Source organism: Aedes albopictus, chromosome 3 (genome assembly GCF_035046485.1).
Source record: "Aedes albopictus strain Foshan chromosome 3, AalbF5, whole genome shotgun sequence".
Lineage (NCBI taxonomy): Eukaryota > Metazoa > Arthropoda > Insecta > Diptera > Culicidae > Aedes > Aedes albopictus.
In genome coordinates, this window is record NC_085138.1 from 239,810,066 (window position 1) to 239,831,100 (window position 21,035).

Consider the following 21,035-nt stretch of genomic DNA (forward strand, 5'->3'; position numbering starts at 1 on the left):
CCGGGGAAATTTCTGATATTTCCTGGTTGTTCGACTTGCGCTGCTCCGGACGTGTCGGTCGAAGAACGAGTCTTGGTTGTTGAAGAAACCATTACTTTCTTCCTCTGGGATCGACTGGCCGATCCGGGTTTTGAGATGGGAAAGAGTTTGCTTGAGGTGTTTGATCTTGTGCATGATCTCAATGTTCAGAATCGCCTTCTTAAACCGGATCACGTGTCGATTCAGTTCGTCGAGGTACGGACTGTTGTGCTCGATTAGAGAAAAAACGCACCTGAAGACGTTCGTGATGTGCGTTGGAAACACCCCCGTTCTCCTGCACCTGAGAAGGAAGTCTTTTCTGATGACCATGTTTCCAAGTTTCCGATTTTGCGTGGCGTAATCTTTGAACATCGTTCTTGTGTGTGGAGCGGACCTGGTGTGATGGTTAGAACACTTGACTATCACGCCGAGGACCTGGGATCGAATCCCACTCCCGACAAACTCGCAAAATGTGAGTTCTTCCTTCGGAAGGGAAGTAAAGCGTGGGTCCCGAGATGAACTAGCCTAAGCTAAAAATCTCGTTAATACAGATAAAAAAAAACGTTCTTGTGGCGGATCCGAATTCGTTGTCCAATCGCTGAAAGTAACTCGCCATGTTGAAACTTTCTTATAGATACGACTGTGATATGCTGATTCGGGGTAATTTCTGAATAAATCTATTGAAGTATTTCTTAAGGAATTATTGAAGGAACCCGTGGATTCCCTTAAAAAATCCCATAAAGAGTTCATTAAGAAATCTACGGAAGATTATTTAAAGGATTCATTGGAGAAGTTTTTGGAGGAACTTCAAGAGCATTCCAAGGAGATTTTCCATTCTTAATGTACACAGTTCGAGAGCTCTCAACTATAGTAAGGTCAAAAACGGCACCGGTCATGTCCTTACGGTCATCGAGGGTGGGAGGGAAAATCGTAGAAATTTTTGAAGGAATGCCAGATTCATGATTTTCTGAAAGAATCGCTGTAGCAATTTCTGAAGAAATCCATAGTAGATTTTCCTAGACAATCATCGAAATAATTTCTGAAATTCCATGGATGAATTAAGGGCCAAGCGGAATTTCTACAGGTATCTATGGAAAAAAATCGATTGAATCCTATTATGCTTTTTGAAAGAATCCATGAGAGAATTTCTTTTGCATTTCCTAAAAAAAAAAATCTTTGGAGTATTTTTTATCTATCTATGTATCTTAAGAAATCATTGGATGAATTTCTGAAAGAAAAAGATACCTGGAGTAATTTTCAAAGTAATTCTTTAAGAAATTTCTAAAGCAACCCATGCCAGATTTTAATAAGTTCTTCTTCTTCTTTATGGCTCTACGTCCCCACTGGGACTTGGCCTGCCTCGCTTCAACTTAGTGTTCTTTGAGCACTTCCACAGTTATTAATTGAAGGGCTTTCTTTGCCTGCCATTGCATGAATTTGTATATTGTGAGGCAAGTACAATGATACTCTATGCCCAGGGAGTCGAGAAAATTTTCCCGACCGGAACGGGAATCGAACCCGCCGACTCCGGATTGGCGATCCATAGCCTTAACCACTAGGCTATCTGGAGACCCCAGATTTTGGAAAGTGTTCTTTGGGAAATTTCTTAAGGAATTCTCCCAAATTCTGAAGGTTATCTCTGGAATTTGAATAGCAATCCCCGAAGAAATTTTTCTAATGAAATGGCTATTTAAAAAAATCCGTGAAGGTAATTTCTCCAGGAACGTCGATAGATTACGTCGCTCTAAAATTACCCATATTCAACCCCTTATCTACACTATGTCATACTTTTTGTATGTGACCTATAATTTTTTTGTAAGGCTCAGCACACTTTGCAAACTCCCCCACCCTTGAAGGAATTTATGGTCGCTCTTTTGGAGAAATTTTCTTAGAAATCTCCGTTGGAATTCCTAATACAATCTTTGGAGAAATTTGTTAAAAAAATATCTACAGGAATTTTTGAAGGAATCCCTAAAATTCAAGAATCCCTAGTGGAATTTCTGATGGAAAGAAGCAGAAGATACCAACACCACAATTAGATTTTTCTTAGATAATAGAGAAAAAATCATGCTTGGAATTTTTTTCTTTTATTTTTTTGAGAGCATTTTAAAGTTCTGCTTTGAAAAACAACACATGAGCGATTTTCGTATACCAAGACTAATTTTAAACAGGCAGACAATTAAACGTTCCATAATAAATAAAAAAAATACCATAAATAATTCCAAAAGTCCCAGTGAAAAAAAAAACAGGGGTGCAATCAGTAATAAATAACAAAAGTTGCATAATTAAATGAAAAAATGCATAAATCAATCAAAAGTTTCCATAAATAATTGATTTTAATGGAATAACAAACTTTGAAAATGCAATGGATAATTCAATAATTGCAATAAAAAAGTATATTTCTCCCCCAAAAAACTTCGATTTTTCAATAAATAAATCCGATTTTTTTCATAATATAATAAAAAAATTCACAATAAAATATATAAAAAAAGTTCAATAAAAATGACTAAATCATCCATGAAAAAAAATACAGAAAAGTATGAGGCGATAAAATGCTAAAAATGACTGAAACGACTGAAGAGATGGCATAACTAAGATTGCAATTTACCGACCATTTGCTTGCTGTCCTAACTCGCTACAGCAAATTTTTGGATCTGTGGTTTGCCTAGAACCGAATTGATGCAGTTGCGGTGCATCGGCTATAGGGAACTTCGGTGGCCTTCTGTTGCCTCAGTTCCTTAATCCTCTATGTGCATGGTTTTCACATTTTTTAGTTTAAATACATTTAAATGTGTTGCTCGTTTTTTGACATTTATTGGTACATAATTTATTTTTTTGTTTGTTGCACTTTTTGATTTTTTATTGCTTTTTAAATATTTTTCAATTGTGAGTTTCCTAATTTAGGCGGATTTGTTAAAGAATTTTTGGCTTGCCAAATCGAGTCTTGACCCGATGTTTTGATAAATATTTTTTTATCTGTCACACACCCCCCCCCCCCTCCCCCAAAATGCCAAACCCAGCCAAAAAAATTTGAAGGGGGTGGGGAGGTAGCCAAAAAGTCAATATTAAATTTGTATCAGCCTTATTATGGAAAAATCGGATTTATTTATGGAAAATTCGAAGTTTTTTGGTGGGAGTTATATACTTTTTTATTGCAATTGTTTAATTATCTATTGCATTTTCTAATTTTTTTATTGCACGAATATCAATTATTTACATTTGATTCACTCATTCGTCGAGTGTGATCTGTTTTCTAGGTGGGAATGAATGTTCCGAGCCAGGCAGCTCTATACGGATTACGGAACACATTTCGTGAGTGCCAATCGGGAGTTGGCCGATCAGGTAGATGCAATGAATTAGGAGTTGGTGGAAAGTTTCGAAGAAATTTTACCGATACCTGTAAACTGACTGAAGTTTAAGACGTTGCAATCATCTCAAAATTAGGTTGCCAGACTGGACCCATCGCAAGATGGTAGCTAGGACTTCACTGGAGTCACCGAATTGTGAGTATTGTGTGACTTGGCTGTTCACTTTGCAATAACTCAAATGAAATCTTTATTTGACCATTTTGTCGCTGAAATATCACCAGAATTCGCTATCGAAAATTTGACCCGTTTGGCCAACCCAGGCAACTTGAAGTCGTATATGATGAAGAATAGGATGCTTAAGTGGTGGTCATATGTGTACATGCTTCCATTTAACCGCATGTGAAGTGTACGCATATCGCTTCCACTTTAGCATCCTATTCAAAATTATATGCGATCATGTTTTGTACTGCGCCTACACCATTCATTGGCTCAAAATCCACAAAGCAGCTGGTAAAGACGATGCCACAGCTGTAATCATTCAGATGGGCCAGAAAAGTTGACCACTTGGCTGCACCGTTTGAAACTCAGGATCAGGAATTCCGAACAACGACCGGAGGAGTGGAAGGAAGGGATAATATCATCCATTTACAAGAACTGTCTGACCTAGTGTCTGCCCAATTTCACCTAAAAGGTATAGTTCGTGGGAGGTTATAATGCCGGCTTTGTCGACGGCCGGTCGACAATAGACCAGATCTTCACCGAACGGCAAATCCTCCAGAAATGTCGTGAATAACCAGGTCCCAACGCATCGCCTGCTCATTGATTTCAAGGCGGCATACGACAGTATCGAGCTATGGGAAACGATGGCCGAATAAGGTTTATCTTGGAAATAGATCATTTTGACGAACGTCCCAATGGGCACTACACTCACTTAAAAGGCGAAGCGACGTTCGCTATTGTTCCGGTATGTACAAGAAGGACGTAGCTGAACTGTAGTTGCAAACGGTGTTATGACGGAAAACTACTGACTTAATGTGTCGCATTAATTTAATGTTGAATTAAAACTTGAAATTCTATTTATCTTTCAGTAAGCTTTTAGGTATTGTCTCATTACTGACATGTGATAAAATGAAACATTATAGTCGATAACAAATAGCTCATATTGGACGTCACCTGCCTAATAGAATCGGAAGTGTCTCTGTCTTAACCCGTATGCTGCCCCAGCTGTTCCAGCAGTGCATCGCCACGAAGGTGTGAAAAGTGTGACAAAGCGTCCACCCGTTCGGCTGGTTACGCTACGATGTTCCGACACCAATTTGTTGTGTATACTAAACCCTAATACAAGCTCTGAAACTACCCACATCTAAATTTTTAATCCACACCACGCTCCGACGAGCTTCACTTTGCAGCACTAATTTTAAATGTGCTTTTAGCATAAATTAAAGCACGTATGTGAAACGACGACGGCAGTACATATAGTGGCGGTTGAAAGCCGAGAGATGGGCTGGTTCCGGAACGGATATATGGCTCGAGCTGTTCCGCCTTCCGCCACTCGCTACACAACACATGGCTCTTGCACTCTGCCGCGCCACGCCCTCACTCACTCGTCGCATCACTTGCTGCTGCTGGTTAGGATGTGAAAGGGATGTGTCGTGTGTTGTTTTCGGTGCGGTGCATGTTTGGTGGATCCCCGCCCGGATTGTTCCGGGGGTTTGTCATTCCGTCGTGCCCGGGACATGAACAAAAGCGGATGAACACCACGAATGATAATGAGAATAATACACTTCAAAGAGGAGCGCCTCCTTCCTTGAAGGGTTCTTGTTTGGCACTTTGGTCTAATGGAAAAGCGTTTGCTTCTTTCTGCTGTCATCAGCGGAAAGATATCCTGAGCCCGAGCGGGATGTGTTATTAAAGTACTGTCGAATGGCGTCTACCGTTGAAATTCAATGATTGATAACCGTTTTATCAAGTCTTGAAAACTATGTACAAAACTATGTACACTGTCACTGACACATTAAGTTGTGTTATGTTGTTAAATTTGTTGTGAGCCAAAGCAACATCGTATGGAATTGTGCATAAAATATGATCACCAGTTGATTATGTCATAGTTCCCCTCTCGGGTATCCCAAGGTTCGGAGGCACTTACCGTTGTTACTAGTCGACCAGCCAGTTGATTTTCGTTCACCTTGACATCGTAGAACAAGTGCTCGAAGGTGGGATTATGCAGATTGGCCGGGAGGATGGTAATTTTCACGCGGGTAAAGCTGGTATACACCCCATCCGTGACGGAGACATTCAGAATGGTGACATGTTTTTCGGCAAAATTTTGCATGTTAACCAGGGTGATTATGCCGCTGACTGGGTTGATGTCGTACGTTTGCAGCTCGTTGCCCTGGGCTATGGTGTAGGTGAGGCGATCGTGATCGATGTAATCCGGATCAGAGGCTGATACCACCGTGACGAATTGGCCACGTGTGGCGTGCTCGGACAGGACACAGGTGTACGATGGTTGTTCGAATTTCGGCGGATTGTCATTCATGTCCATAACGGAGACCCACACGTGCGCTGTCGAGCTGAGACTGGGGACACCTTTGTCGCTTGCAATGACCGTGAAATGATGGTGGCTTAGGGTTTCGTGATCCAGAGATTTCTTTAGATAGATTACTCCATCCGTTGGATCCATGTGGAAGTACTCGGAAGTGTTTTTACTGTCTGTTTGTAGAGCATATGTGACGACTTGATTGATACCTGCAAAATACAGAATGGAATCAGTTATTTGTCATGTTTTAGATCTTGTGGCAAGTATGTGTCGAAGCTTTCTGTAATGGTATTGTTTGTTTCTATTCTATTATTATTCTTTTCTAGTGCTTGCACAGCCAGTATTGAAAAGCATCCTGGAAATATCAAAACATCATTTGCAGAGCCGTAGCGTGCGGTTGGCGAGGTTGGCCCCCGCCAAGGGCGCCAGCCTCAGAGGGGCGCCAAAAAGGCCTAATGATAGAAGGAAGCAAGAAGATGCTATTGTTTTCTTGAATGTGATCAAGGTTTCATTATTTACAATATCTAAGTGTTATTATGCTCTTCCGTGTTCTCCAAAAAATTAGAATTCTCTAGATTATTTTGAATATTTACCTGTTACTCGGGAATTTCGATACATTTTTGTTCTGAGAAGCTATATTAGTTTTTAAATGAGCAAAACAAAATCAATAAGCTTTCGAAAGTCTAGTGAAATTTTCTCTCAGTACGTTCCTAAACATTCGTACTGGGAAAGGTCATGATACCTCCGGGGATTTTCTTCGCATTTACTGAAATACCTTACAATGTTTACAAAAAGTATTTGAAATAAAAAAAATCCGGCGTTGCTCTTTCAGTTCATCCAATTATTTCCAGTAAATGTTTCTTTGGGCTAATACTCTTGCAAATCTAGCAGAAATTTTTTAAATCGTTTTCACCTTAAAAACCACAGTGAGTTTATTTACTCCTATACTCCCAAAACATTTCTCGAATGAATTTCTACGTTCCTCCAGCAATTTCTCCAGGGGGACTTTCAGGTAGATATCTAGGAATTTATTCAGAAATCAGTCAAAATATTCCTCCCGATATTCTTTCAAGAATTTTATTAACCCTCGAGCGATCGCGCTGTTGTATTTTGTACAACACGTTGAAAAAATCTCGCTTTTTGTATTTAGCATCAGCGTGGTGCTGGCGGTGGTGGCCAACTGCGGCAGTTACGGAAGGTTAAATAATCTTCCAAAATTTCTTCAAAGTTCCTAAGTTTTTTTTTGAATTCTTCAAGAGATTCCTGCGAAAATATCTTTAAGGATTAATTACCTTCAAACTCTTCAAAAGTTTTTCTCAGTAATTCCTCCATGGGTTCCAATGAAAAATTCCGCAGAGATTCCGCTAGAAATCTAAAGAATTCCTTCAGAAATTCTTCCATGGATTGTTTTTTTTTAAACTCTTCTATGGATTTCTTTAGAAATTCAACCAATGTTTCCTTCAGAAAGTCTATAGATTCCTTAAAAAAGAAAAAATCTATCACATCGCTTAGAAACTCTTCCATTGATACCTACCGAAATTGTTCCATGCTTACTAGGGATTGCTCCATATATTTCTGCTAGAATTCCGCAAGGAAACCTTTCATGAATTTTCTCCAGAAAACTATAAACTTGGAATTCATTCAGAAATTTTGCTATGTACTTCGTAGGAAAATATGCCACTCAGTCCATCCCAAATTTTTCTAAAGGATTCATTTAAAAGTCTTACATAAATTCTTTCCAAAACCTTCTAAGGATTTTTTTTCTGAACCCCCCCAAAAGATTCCTTACTATTTCAGGGATTTCTTTAAAAAAATCCCTAGAATTCTTTCAGAAACTTTTCCAGTGGTTCTTTACAAATTCTTACAGTCATTCCATCAGGTATTTCATCACGAACTGCTCCAGCAACTAGTCCAGCAAGAGTTACTTCATGGATTTTGAAATTACTCCAGGATTTTCATTAAGTATCCTTCCGGATATTTTTACTGAAATTCCTCCAGAGATTCTTCAATAATCTAATCCAACGATGCCAGTAGCAATTCTTCCAGAGATTCCAACAAAAAACTTATGTATTTCTTCATGTCCATGGTTCGTCTTATTATAACTGAAAATATTCTTACTGATCTTCCAAGAAAATTTTTGATTAAACTTCAGAAGAAACCTTTTCATAGAGTAACAGGTAAAACCAATTCTGGTAAAAGCAATAAAAATAATCGCCAAAATGGGTAAAAAAAATAAATACACGAATGAAAAATACTATAAGAAAATAATAACAAAATCGAAGGAAATTTGTTTCTTCGATACATAAATATATAACTTTTAAAGGAACTTTGAAAAAAAAAATAACTACAAACTTAAGTAAGTTAACTATGTCTAATTGTCGTGGGGCGCCAACCTGGATGCTTGCCAAGGGTGCCATGGGACCACGCTACGGCTCTGATCATTTAATATTTTCTTGTCAGCATTAATATTTGCAGCATGTCAGAGCCGTAACACAAATATTAAAATGGCCAGGCTCACTGTGCAGACTAATGGGTTGAAGATTAATTCAAAAATATAAGGCAATTAGGTTATCCACTTATGAATAACATATTTGACGAACCTGTTTGAATTAAATTGAGGAAGAAACGGGGACAACCGTACCAACCGTGTAATGGTATTCAGTTTGTTTTTATTTAAGCTTCATTTTTCAATTACATTTTAAATTTATTTTTTATATTTTAAAACAATTCCTAATTCTAGATTGAGTTTAAATAAGGGCGAAAGTAACATGAGAGAGTTCTCTTCATCGACTCTCTCTTCTTCAAATTAAAGTGACAAGATGCACGTATGGTTGCACTTTATAGTCATAAATCGCTAGGTTGCGATGCAATCTAGCGTCTAAGTGTAAAAAAGTTCGATTCAATTTGCATCTTGTCACTATAATTTGCAGAAGAGAGAGTCGATGAAGAGAACTCTCTCATGTTACTTTCGCCCTTATTTAAACTCAATCTAGAATTTATGAATGCCTTTACACGGTCAGAAAATTCACACAAAACTGAGCTAAACTGGAACAGCTCAAAAAATGAGCAAATTGCATATCCAGCGATAGCGCTGGCCCAAATGCGAAAATCTCATCAGTTTAAGCCGTATAATATTCTTGATGATGTGAAGAATATTATACGCGTTAAACCAGTTGGATTTTTGCACTTGGGCCAGCGCTATCGCTGGAAATGCAATTTACTCATTTTTTGAGCTGTTCCAGTGTAGCTCAGTTTTGTGTGAATCTTACTCATTTTAGAGTAACTTTTTCTTAGCGTGTATTGATGATCAACAAATTACTTCTGATACATGTATACATCAGAAAATATGCTTTGAAACATATTCAGTTGGCGCATTTACACAGATAAGTCACATAACCTGAAATTTTTGGAATTTGTTTGTGTATTAGAAATGCCGCGAATACACTTGTTCATCGATTTCAAATCGACGTATGATACAATCGATCGAGAACAGTTATGGCAGATTATGCACGAATACGGATTCCCGGATAAACTGATACGATTGATCAAGGCGACGATGGATCGAGTGATGTGCGTAGGTCGAGAATCAGGGACACTCTCGAGTCCTTTCGAATCTCGCAGCGGCTTACGGCAAGGTGATGGTCTTTCGAGGCGGTTGAAGAATTCGTGTACTTAGGCTCACTGATGGCCGCCGACAACGACACCAGCAGAGAAATTCAGAGGCACATTGAGGCAGAAAATGGACTCCGCAGAACTCTACGATCGAATAAAGTTCGCCGTAACATGAAGTTAACCATCTACAAAACGCTGACTAGACCGGTCGTCCTCTATGGGCACGAAACATGGACCCTACGTGCAGAGGATCATCGCGCCCTTGGAGTTTTCGAATGGAAGGTGTTGTGTACCATCTACGGTGGAGTGCAGATAGAAGACGGGACTTGGAGAAGGCGAATGAACCACGAGCTGCATCAGCTGCTGGGAGAACCAACTATCGTCCATACCGCGAAAATCGGGAGGCTACGGTGGGCGGGTCACGTCTTCAGGATGTCGGATAGCAACCCGACTAAAATGGTTCTCGAGAGTCATCCGACCGGTACAAGAACACGGGGTGTGCAGCGAACTGGGTGGGTCGAACAAGTGGAGGACGATCTGCGGACCCTACACAGAGTTCGGAACTGGAGACAAACAGCCATGGACCGAGTGGAATGGAGGCGGCTACTATGTACAGCAGAGGCCACCCCGGCCTTAGCCTGACCGGTATGGTAAGTAAGCTTCAGTATTGTTGGGTTCGGATGTTCGGATATCTTTTTGCCACGCTCGAACACCTATTGATAGCAGCTTTTGGTGTAGCAGCTTCAATGCTGTAAAACATGATTTATTATCAAATTTGTAATACTATTCGTATAAACTTACATCGTAGTGTTGTTCGCGGCCTGCAAACAATCCTACTTCCAATCAATAACTGATTCTTTTAGACAAATTCTCTTCTTTACTCTACGCAGTGTTGCTAGTTTCACAGAACTAAATTTCTCACAACAAATATTATAATATTTTAAATGAATCCATTATGAAGTGATTACTAAAACTGAATGAGTCGACCTTGTTTACCAACGACTTGATTAGTGCATAAAACTTCATTGTCAGTAGAATCATTCCCCTAACAAACAACTTATAAGCGTGTGCAAACTTGCGCTGATTTTAGATTGCTTGCTTAACGAAAACTGCACAACAACTGTTCAGAGGGAACTTCCACCAAGAGAGATAGAGAGACAATATCGCACGTCCTCAGTAATTATCGAATGAGCTTTTCTGCAGCGTAATGAGAAAGTCTAGCAGTTGGCACCAATTGTGTAACGATTTTTCTATCCTTTGGCCGGAAGCAGCTCCACAGAGCCGGAGAGCTTTGTGTAGCAACGAACGACACTTCTGCAGGAGTGCAAAACAAAGTTGAAATCGTTTCTAATTGCTGATAATGAACATACAACCGCACAGAGTAGGTACTAGGTACCGATATATGGGGGAAATACTACACATGTGTGACCTGGCCAGTCGTTGCTGTTGGGCAGTGGGTGATGGTGAGGAAGCAAATGATGCCAAACTGGGACAAACTTCCTCCAAGTGGATAAAAACAACCTTCAGGGTGGACGGGTGACTATCAAGGTTTATCGGAAGCTATCTGGAACCTACAACTTTGTATGTACCATGCGTACGCGACGCAATCTAGAGTGGTCAGCTTGTATTGATAGTCGTTGATCCATACCCTCTCTTCTGCTCTTCTAGGCGTAACGTCCCAACTGGGATAAAACCGGCTTTTCAACTTGGGCGCTAGCGCTGGAAGTGCACTTTACTCATTTTTTGAGCTGTTCCATTTTAGCTCAGTTTTGAGTGAACCTTGAGCATTTTAGAGTAACTTTTTCTTAGCGTCTGGTATTCTGACCGTATCAAATTAAGCTCGCCGATACATAATCAAAAAGGCTACGCAGATGTGCATAGACAGAGTCGCTTCCCCCCCGCCTTCCCATCCGGGGGCACTAGTCAGGACTCAAGCTTTCAGGAGAGAGGACAACTTGGCGGTAGCTGGTGGAACGCTTACCAATATTACCAATAGAGAGTAGTAATGTACGGCCACCCCCTTCTCGAAGTCATCTCTAACGGCCGTACCGCGAAGGTAAGGACGAGAGAGAATGAGTTTTTACTGGGTCGATCCTCGCATAACCTGAGGAACCATCTCTTGAGTATCTGATTAGCAGATTTTCTCATTCTATAAAAAAGAGTCGATGGAAAAGATAAAACATGGTTTTACTCTCAGTTAACTACTCGTCACCCCACCCGGCGTAGGTGAAATCCTAGTCGACGCCGTCGGTATTTTTGAGACAACCTTCACACCTTCCCTCGGATAGGAAGTAAAGCTGTAGGTCCCGGCCCATGTGTAGATGGGTTCGACATGTAGGGTCCCAGGTGTGGTGGCTGTCTCCCTGGGTGTTGGAATTTAAGGTTTAGCTCCTAGACCCAGCCGACGTTAAAACATAACTGGCGCTGAACGGCGCTAGTTGACCAGAAAAAGAAGAAAAAGAGAGCACCGTACATCACCCAGAAGTCCAGGAAAGCAACACAGTAAAAGCTGGATATTTCGCGCAATGCAGACCCCATTCAGATCCACTGGCCTCTGCTCAGCAACTTTTATTCCTACCTCCATGTGCGTGTCATGTGGTACCGGCCGGGCTGCGAACAACCTTAGGGAAGATCGGGTAAACAACCCCGGTGAGAACTGTGGTCGTAGGCTGACAGGGAAGAGAAGTATGCTTCTGCAAACCTGAGGGTCTGTTCTCCAGGACGAGCGGCTCAAAACGTCTGATCCTCATGTTTATTTATTTATTTATTTATTTATTTAATACCAGTCTTCATCTGACTATGTCTTAATGAAGTAAAAAAAACACACAAAAAGATGAAACCAAATTACAAAACAAAAGAGGAAAAACAACAATCGTCAAAAATTAAAACTAAACATGTAACTTAAAGCTGATGGTTCACTTGGTTTAGGTTTCGAAAGTGCATTGTGAAGCGTTGCTGCATGGAAGTCAAGGAAACATTGAAATCAAACAGATAAGCAACTTCGTTGAAAGTAGACGACATGAACCGTACAGAATCGTGTTGTCCGTATCGACTGTTTCGTCGATCCAGCCGCAAAATGTCCCGTCTTCGAAGCGATCTTGCAGGAGCGTACAAATTAACCTGTGATAGGAGTGCCGATGAGTCGATGCTACCCTTCAGGATCTTTGCAATATACATATCCTGTGCGGTATGGCGTCTCGTTTCTAAAGTGTCAATCCCAAGAAGCTGGCAGCGGTCGACATAGGGAGTCAAACGTTGATCCTCGCGCCAAGGTAGATTCCGCAGGGCAAAACGCACGAACTTCTTTTGAACATTTTCAATGCGCGTTCTGGAAGGGACACCAAACAACGACGGAAAACTCCAGTATTGAGCGCACCAATGAGCAGTAGAGTGATTTCAAGCAGTGAGGATCTTCGAATTCGTTGACAATCTTCATTATAAATCCGAGTTGTTGGTTCGCTCTAGAGATAATCTTGTCGTAATGAGAACGGAACGTTAGACCATGATCGAGGATAACACCTAAGTCACGAACTTGCTGTACTCGGTCAAGAGATATACCCGCAAGCGAATAATCAAACGTTATTGGCTTCTGCTTCCGACTGAATGTGATAACCTGGCATTTTTCTACACTGAGAGTAAGTCTGTTATCCGTGCACCATTTCTCAAACCGGGATAAAATCATTTGAAGCTCAATGCAGTCGTTGATGCACGAAACGACGACGTACAGCTTAGCATCATCCGCAAAGAAGAGCCTTACTCCTGGCGGTAATATCAACGTCGCATCGTTAATGAACAGCAAAAACAGTAAAAAGCCGAGATTACTGCCTTGAGGTACACCGGACACGTTATTGAAGGGCGTAGATTGAAGGGATCCGATTTTAACACTAAGCGATCGGCCAGTCAAATAGGATCTGAACCACTCGACAAAATGGCCAGACACTCCAATTTTCTCTAGTTTCTTCAGAAGTATGGCGTGGTCAACTCTGTCAAAGGCGGCTTTTATGTCCAAATAGATAGCATCTACCTGCTTCCCAGCATCCATTGCTTGCAAACACGTTGAAGTGAACTGAGACAGATTGGTGGTGACAGATCGTCTCGGGAAGAAACCATGTTGATCACTTGAAATATAATGCTGGCAACAGGTAAAAAGTGCATCATTTACTATGATTTCGAATACCTTGGAACAGGCTGATACCCGATCAGAAAGGCATAACAAAATTATAACCGATTGAGTTATTTATTTCAAAGATTTTTCATAACAGAATGAGTTATAAAATTCGCCGGTTAGGTGTTAAAATAACAAAAAATATAACTAAAATTGCTCTAGCCATAACATAATTATAACAGGTGTTGACACAATTTTAACAAATTTATAACAACGTGAGATATAATAAATATTGGAATGATCAAAAAGTTATAACACATGTTGTTATAAATTAGATATAAATATATTGGGTAAAAATTGAGTTGGGTAAATTTTAACTCATTTTTTTACTAATTTTTATTAAGAGTGTTATTTATTTTTAGCGAAAAATTTTTTGTATAAAAAACTTGCCCTGCGTAGTATTTAAAAAACCCTCACCCAGACGGGAATCGAACCAAGGACGCCAGCCTTTAACTGCAATCCGGCGCCTTTATCAATGAGACCATTGCAGCACTTGAAGTGAAAGGCGGTATATGATCAAGTGGTTCTTCGTTTTGACGACTGGTCTATAAATAGACTCATTTGTCCAACGTACAGGAGACAGAAAATATGACGTCACATTTATTTATTTATTTATTTATTGTTTCTCTTCATCTGATCTACTTGGATCTTAATGAAGTGTGGCTGGGAAAAGCCCTAATCAGGCGTAAAAACCCGCATCTTTGAAGTAATACATGACAAAAAATTATAATTAATTACATATACGACACAACTTATCTATCTAATGCTAACATTATAAAAGAACAAAAAATCTAACGAAACACATCAATGAAAGTCAAACTGTTCAAATACATTGTTAAAATTTAAAATCATAAACCTAATGGGATCATGTTGTCCGTATCGACTATTACGTGGATCCAAATGTAGGAAATTGCGGCGCCGTAGTGGTCGTTCTGGAACATATATACGGAGCTCTGACAGTAAAGAAGGAGCATCAATCTCACCGTTCAAAAGTTTCCCAATGAAATTGGATTGCATTGACGACCTCCTACTCGCTAAAGTTTCCAACCCTAACAGCATACACCGGTGCTCATACGGCGGAAGATGAACAGCGTCACGCCAGGGAAGACTCCGAAGCGCTAATCGCACAAACTTTCGTTGAACAGCCTCAAAACGGTCGATCCAATTCTGACTATATGGGCACCAAACTACTACTGCTGATTCCAGAATGGAGCGAACTAAAGCGCAGTATAGCGATTTAAGGCATAAAGGATCACGAAAGCCATCAGCAATCTTAAACATAAAGCCCAGCTGTTTATTTGCTCTAGAAAGCACATCATCGTAGTGAGGCCTGAAAGTCATCTCCGTATCCAGAATCACTCCAAGATCCTTAATTTCATTTCTACGTTCCAGCGTTTCACCTGATAAGGAATAGTCATAAAGAATTGGATTCCTTTTTCTGCAAAACGTTATAGCAATGCATTTTCCCACGCAGAGTTCTAAACCATTACGCCTGCTCCAGCATTCAAACGAGCTTAACGCTGCCTGTAATGCCACACAGTCTTCAATGCAGGTGATCACGATGAAAATCTTCACGTCGTCCGCATAGAAAATGCGTTCGCCACGGGGCAGTACATACGCTACGTCGTTGATAAACAGCGAAAATAAAAGCGGTCCGAGATTGCTTCCCTGTGGTACTCCAGAGGGAATGGTAATAGAATCCGAATGATTCCAGCCGATACGCACTTTCATAGACCGACCAGACAGATACGAGTTAAACCATCGGACAAAACCATCTGACATTCCAAGTTTTCTGAGCTTATTGAGCAGCATGCAATGGTTCACTCGATCAAACGCTGATTTGAAATCCGTATATATCACGTCCACTTGTTTTCCAGCATCCATTGAACGAATACAGAGTGAAGTGAATTCGACGAGATTAGTAGCCACTGATCGTTTCGGGAAAAAGCCATGTTGAGCCGTGGAAATGTAGTTCTTGCAAGATTCGAAAAGCATGTTTTTCACGATAATCTCAAATACTTTCGAGCATGCAGTTAAAGATGTTATCCCTCTATAATTGGCTATATTCCGCTTGTCGCCCTTCTTGAAAACAGGTGAAAGGAAGGAAGTCTTCCAACTGGTCGGAAAGGTTCCTTGCTGTAGTGAGCGGTTGAACAGCTTCATCAGCGGCGTTAAAAATGCAGCGGAACACCTTTTCAATAAAGATGACGGGATACCATCAGGTCCGGGCGATGTAGAGTATTTCAGCTTTCGGATAGCCCCGATAACGTGTCCGTCATTAACATCAAATACACCGAAATCGATTACGTCCGATGGAGTATCACGAATTGCTTCAGCGACAAGTGCAGGTGTAACATCGACACTCGAGAAGGCAGCCTTGAAGTGTTGCGCAAAGAGGTTACATTTCTCAGCAGCAGTCTCCACAGAAGAATCCCCATAGTGCATTACAGTCGGTAGTCCATCTTCCTTGCGCTTAGACTTCACAAAGGACCAAAAACGTTTCGGATGTAGTCGGAGATTCCTCTGAACGCGGTCAACATATCGAGCGTATGAAAGACGATTGTAGCTAGTGTACTTGTTACTGGCAACCACGAAGCAACGTTTCAGCTGTGTAGAACGGTTACGCCTATATTTCCGAAGTGCTGACCTTCTTCGCCGCTTCAACTTACGAAGATATCGGTTTGTCCAGGGTGGCTTCAACGGAGGACGCTGAAGTGGAACACGCCGCTCAATAATCCGACGAACTTCATTGCTGAATAATTCCACCATGTCATCCAGGTCACGTTCCGAGTCCAAAAAGCGCCAATCAATAGATAAGAGGTCGTTGGTGAGCATTTCATAATCAGCACGACGGAAATCGAAAGACGCACCGTCAGAAACTTGCTCGTAAAAGTGTTCTTGATACAGTTGATCGCAATTACGTCATCTTAGGATATAATAACAAAAGTGGATATAATTTGGTTATAATTGTAACTCAATAATTTGCTCTGCATTTTGGCATGCTTTATCTCATGATTCAGACCAGAAATACATGTCGTATCTTCATCAAAGTTGTAGAGATAGTTAATGGCTAAACAGAGAAAAGAGTGGTATACAATTTCACCTTCTCTTGGTGCTAGCGAGCAATTAGATCAGAACATTTCGACATGTGTTATTAACCGTTATGTGTCCGACAAACTTTTTGCTTTTTTCTACACCGTGCTTTTTAAATGGGCGCTGGGTACCTTGTCGGCCACATAAGGGTTAAATAATTATCTAATGTTCCTCACCATCAAGGAAATTCCTGCCTATGGCAAAGTTATGCAGTAGTCTGGTGGTTTAAAATTTCACCGCATCGTGGCGTTAGTGTGCATTTCTGAAGATTGTCAGTTTTAGATGGCTTATAAAATAAAAAAATGCAGTTTTTGAACTTTTGAAGCACAATTTCAACATTACATGGTACAAGAATTGACAAACTAAAGCAATTCTGTGGCGTTTGCTTTGCCTCGTGATATCATATAATGTTTTAATTTTCAGCAAAAATAGTTTAAACAAGAAATTCCCCCACTAGTTGAAAGCACGTGTTCGGCATTTGCTTCGGCATTTGCTCAAGATGCATGACGATGTCCATCAACACATCGGTAAAAAAGAAATAACCTCCTGCTATTGATTGGTTTTTTAAAAGCTTTCAACAGTGTTTCTCATTTTAAACTGCTGCACAGATTATCACATCTATTTGATTTCAGTTGAGATTCTGTTTCATTAAGTAAATCCTATTTGAATAACCGCTTTAAAATTGTGGAAGTTGAAGGAAATCATTGAAGCCCGATCGGTACTCTATCGGGCGTGCCACAAAGATCGGTTTCAGGACCATTGATGTTAGCCTTATTTATCAACGGCCTTCCTTCATCTTTGAGTATGTAATATCCACACCACATGTTTGCAGATAATAAGAAGCTGTATTTCTACTGAATTGATATGGACGTTAATTACATGGCAATGAAACGAGACTAACGGCATGGCGTGACCAAATTAGATATAAATTTCAAAGCTCCACAAATTATTTTGTTATTAATCAATTCTTCAAAAACTAAGGTGGTTTTCATTTGCAGACGACTAATTGTTCCAGTTGTATCATGTTAATTCAATAACAATGATAAAACTTCTAATTTCAGAATAATTTATTAAAATAATCTTGAATGGGACTACATACTGCAAAACCTATGGAGGATTGTGAAACTTAAAACTTACTTCATGAGTGTTAACAGTTTCAATGAAAGTCATCCTTTTAATATCCATTTTGTTGCCTCACTTATCATAGCTTCATGTGACCGTTTGAGAGTTGCATTAACCCTAGTAGGAAGTTGGGGTCAATATGACCCAGACAAGCACGCTGAACGTACGCTACGCCTTCGTGGTGCAAAAGCCTAACATATTAGGAGGGTTAAATCATTGCATACGTTGGGCATTAAATTTTACTAGGTACTCTAGTGTAGCTCACCTACAATGACAACTGCTGGGATACTCATTTCTATTTTTTTTTAACTACGTTTCTGTGCGATGCTATATAGAATCATTCGCTAAGGAACTAAATATTGTGGCTTCATCACTAAGATACAGATGATCTTAAGGCTTAAGCATCCGTCATCATTTTTCGGAAAATAAAAAGCAGTTTTCTCGCTGCAAATCAAAACATCGACCATGAACATATATTCACTGCATTCTATTAATCATGTGAAGTACAGTGAATATTTGCGCGAAAATATCCATCTGAGCTTTCTTAAAAGTTTGGATCATGATTCAAACATGTCAAAAATACTGCATTTGTTTATTTAAGGTTTGAATTTCAATTTGTGTAAGTGAATTTGAACCTAAATAATCAAAAACTCGATTTTAAACTTCCAATAATGGATAACCCTGAATCTAAATACAAGTATGTCAATAAATAAATTAAATGAATAACCTGAATTTTCTTAAAGGTCTGGATCATGATTCGAACTTGTCAAAAATCCTGCATTTCACAAGCGCAGTACCGCCACACAGCGGTGTAATTGCGTACCAAACACCACCTGTAAAATATTCATTTGACATAAACTGCATTTTCAAAACTATAACTGAGTTTGTTATAATGTTCATATAAAGATGATCAAAATATTTTTTTTGTATTATAACTGACCTTGTTATAATTCTGATATAATTAAATCAGGTTTTCAAATCATTTTTGTCAAATATATCTAAATATAACAAACGTTGATATATCTATCAACCGCTGATATAATTCTGTTACATTTTTGTTATGCCTTTCTGATCGGGTAGGGAGGTTATTCCGCGGTAATTGCTGACATCACGTTTGTCGCCTTTTTTGTGAATTGGAAACAGAAATGAATGTTTCCAGTTTGATGGAAACTGCTGACATTGTAACGAGAGGTTGAAGATCCTTGCCAGCGGTTCAAGAACCGCTGGACAGCAACGTTTCAACAAAACTGACGGGATACCATCTGGGCCAGCAGAGTATGAAAACTTCAGTTTACGAATCGCTCTTGAAACATCTTCTGCATCAATCCGAAATGTGTTGAAATCCATCACATCACGGGGAGTGTCACGAGTGGCTGCCGCAACTTGAGCAGATGACGCGGCGGAACTGCTGAAGGTCGCTTTGAATTGAGTGGCAAAAAGATCGCACTTTTCAGCAATCGAGTTGGCTTTTAGCTCTCCAAGGTGCATTGAAGTAGGAAGTCCGTCTTCGTTTCGTTTGGATTTGATGAAGTTCCAGAACTGCTTTGGATTTTGGCGTAGATTGCGCTGGGTGCGGTAGATATACCGTGTGTACAGGACCTTGTTGTAAACTCTATACTCCCTGCTAGCGGCGTTGAACAGCTGTTTCAGATACTGCGATCGACAATTGCAATACCGGCGAAGGGCACCAGAACGACGACGCTTCAGTGACCGTAATCGTTGATTTGACCAGATTGGCTTTGGAGGAGGTCTGGCCAGAGGAACATGGGAGGCAACTATATCGCTGACGACATTGGTGAAGTAGTCCACCGCATCATTGACGTTGTCGATCGTGAAGAAAAGTCTCCAATCTCGAGAGAGAAACGCAGCATGCAGAACAGAGTAATCGGCTTTACGGAAGTCGTAACTAGCGGCATCAAAGTTAGGAACGAAAGCAAGTGGCGCTGTACAGCGAACGTCAACTTCAAGCGGTGGGTGATTAGCGTCAATAGCCGTTAGCGGTTCAGTAGCAGTTCTGACGACACAATTGGGCATTGCAGCATCATTCACGAGGATAAGGTCTAGTAATCGTCCCCTGGAGTTCTCGATGGCGTTGATTTGCGTCAGTCCGTGTAGGTTGAATCCATCCAACAGCGCACCACAAGCAACAGATGGGCACGAACGAGCTACGTCGATAGCAGGAGGTCCAACATCGGGTAAAGCCCACGAAATTGACGATTGGTTGTAATCACCGAATTGCAGGGCGAAGTCATTGGGGCCAAGAAGAGACATAATTGCTCCGATGAAGTCAACATGGGTTTGAATGTCAGTTAGGTTTGCTTTTCGGTCGGGAGGTAGATAAATTACACCAATACTAATGTTGTACTGTCTCATATCGATACGCACCCAAAGCTGCTCAAGAGAAACGCTGACGGCTGCGGGATCACGATAACTACTGATGTTCGAGGAGACTGCAATCAGCACGCCGCCTCCTCTGGACTTCGAACTGTTGGAACGGCAACGATCAGTTTTGTACACCGAATACTGATTTGCGAAAAGTTGTGCAGAGAAGATAACCTCATCAAGCCATGTTTCGGTTAAAACTATAACGTCATAGACATGTTCAGAGACAGCCAGGAAAAAATCGTCGATTTTGGTCCGTAGTCCGCGAACATTTTGGTAATAAATTCGCAATTCATTTAATCCTGTGGTGTTGGGTGTGCATTTAGGTTCGACGGGACCGGCACATTGATTGCTGGGCCAGCATCTGCAGGCGGTGCCGGCTTCCAAAAATGCTGGGTTCTTCGTCCCTCATCCTCAATAAACTCACGGAATTCGATCCCTTGTGGCCAAGAGATGGGATCCATGGCTTTTGATTTCAATTCATGACGAACACCTACCTTGAATGAGACGAATGACAGAGTTGAAGGAGATCGACCTTTCGGTATTAGCGATTTCGCGGTGACTCCATCCGTATGCAGGCATTCCTTGGCAAGTTTCTCGATTCAGATACGTCGGGAGATATTTTGGTGAGATAAATCCAGAACTTATCGACAGGTCTATCTACACGGGCCGGGACTACGTTGGATGTTGTCGGACCAGTTCCACGGAGTATTTTGGACGGTTGATCGGAAGTCGTAGCTTCATCGTCACGTCTTCTCTTGGGGGAGTTGGTGTGACCAAACCTAAATGATCGGGG

At 40.6% G+C, this 21,035-nt stretch overlaps 1 protein-coding gene across 7 annotated transcripts in view; it reads right to left on the reverse strand.

Moving 5' to 3' along the window:
* The window catches only part of LOC109409390 (fat-like cadherin-related tumor suppressor homolog), a 1,285,617-nt gene that overhangs the window by 24,054 nt on the left and 1,240,528 nt on the right, over positions 1–21,035 (reverse strand). For all 7 annotated transcript variants that reach the window (XM_062859767.1, XM_062859766.1, XM_062859763.1 and 4 more), the window contains one exon: positions 5,473–6,074. In XM_062859767.1, coding sequence (XP_062715751.1) covers positions 5,473–6,074 — 602 coding nt within the window. The remainder of the gene's footprint in view (positions 1–5,472; positions 6,075–21,035) is intronic.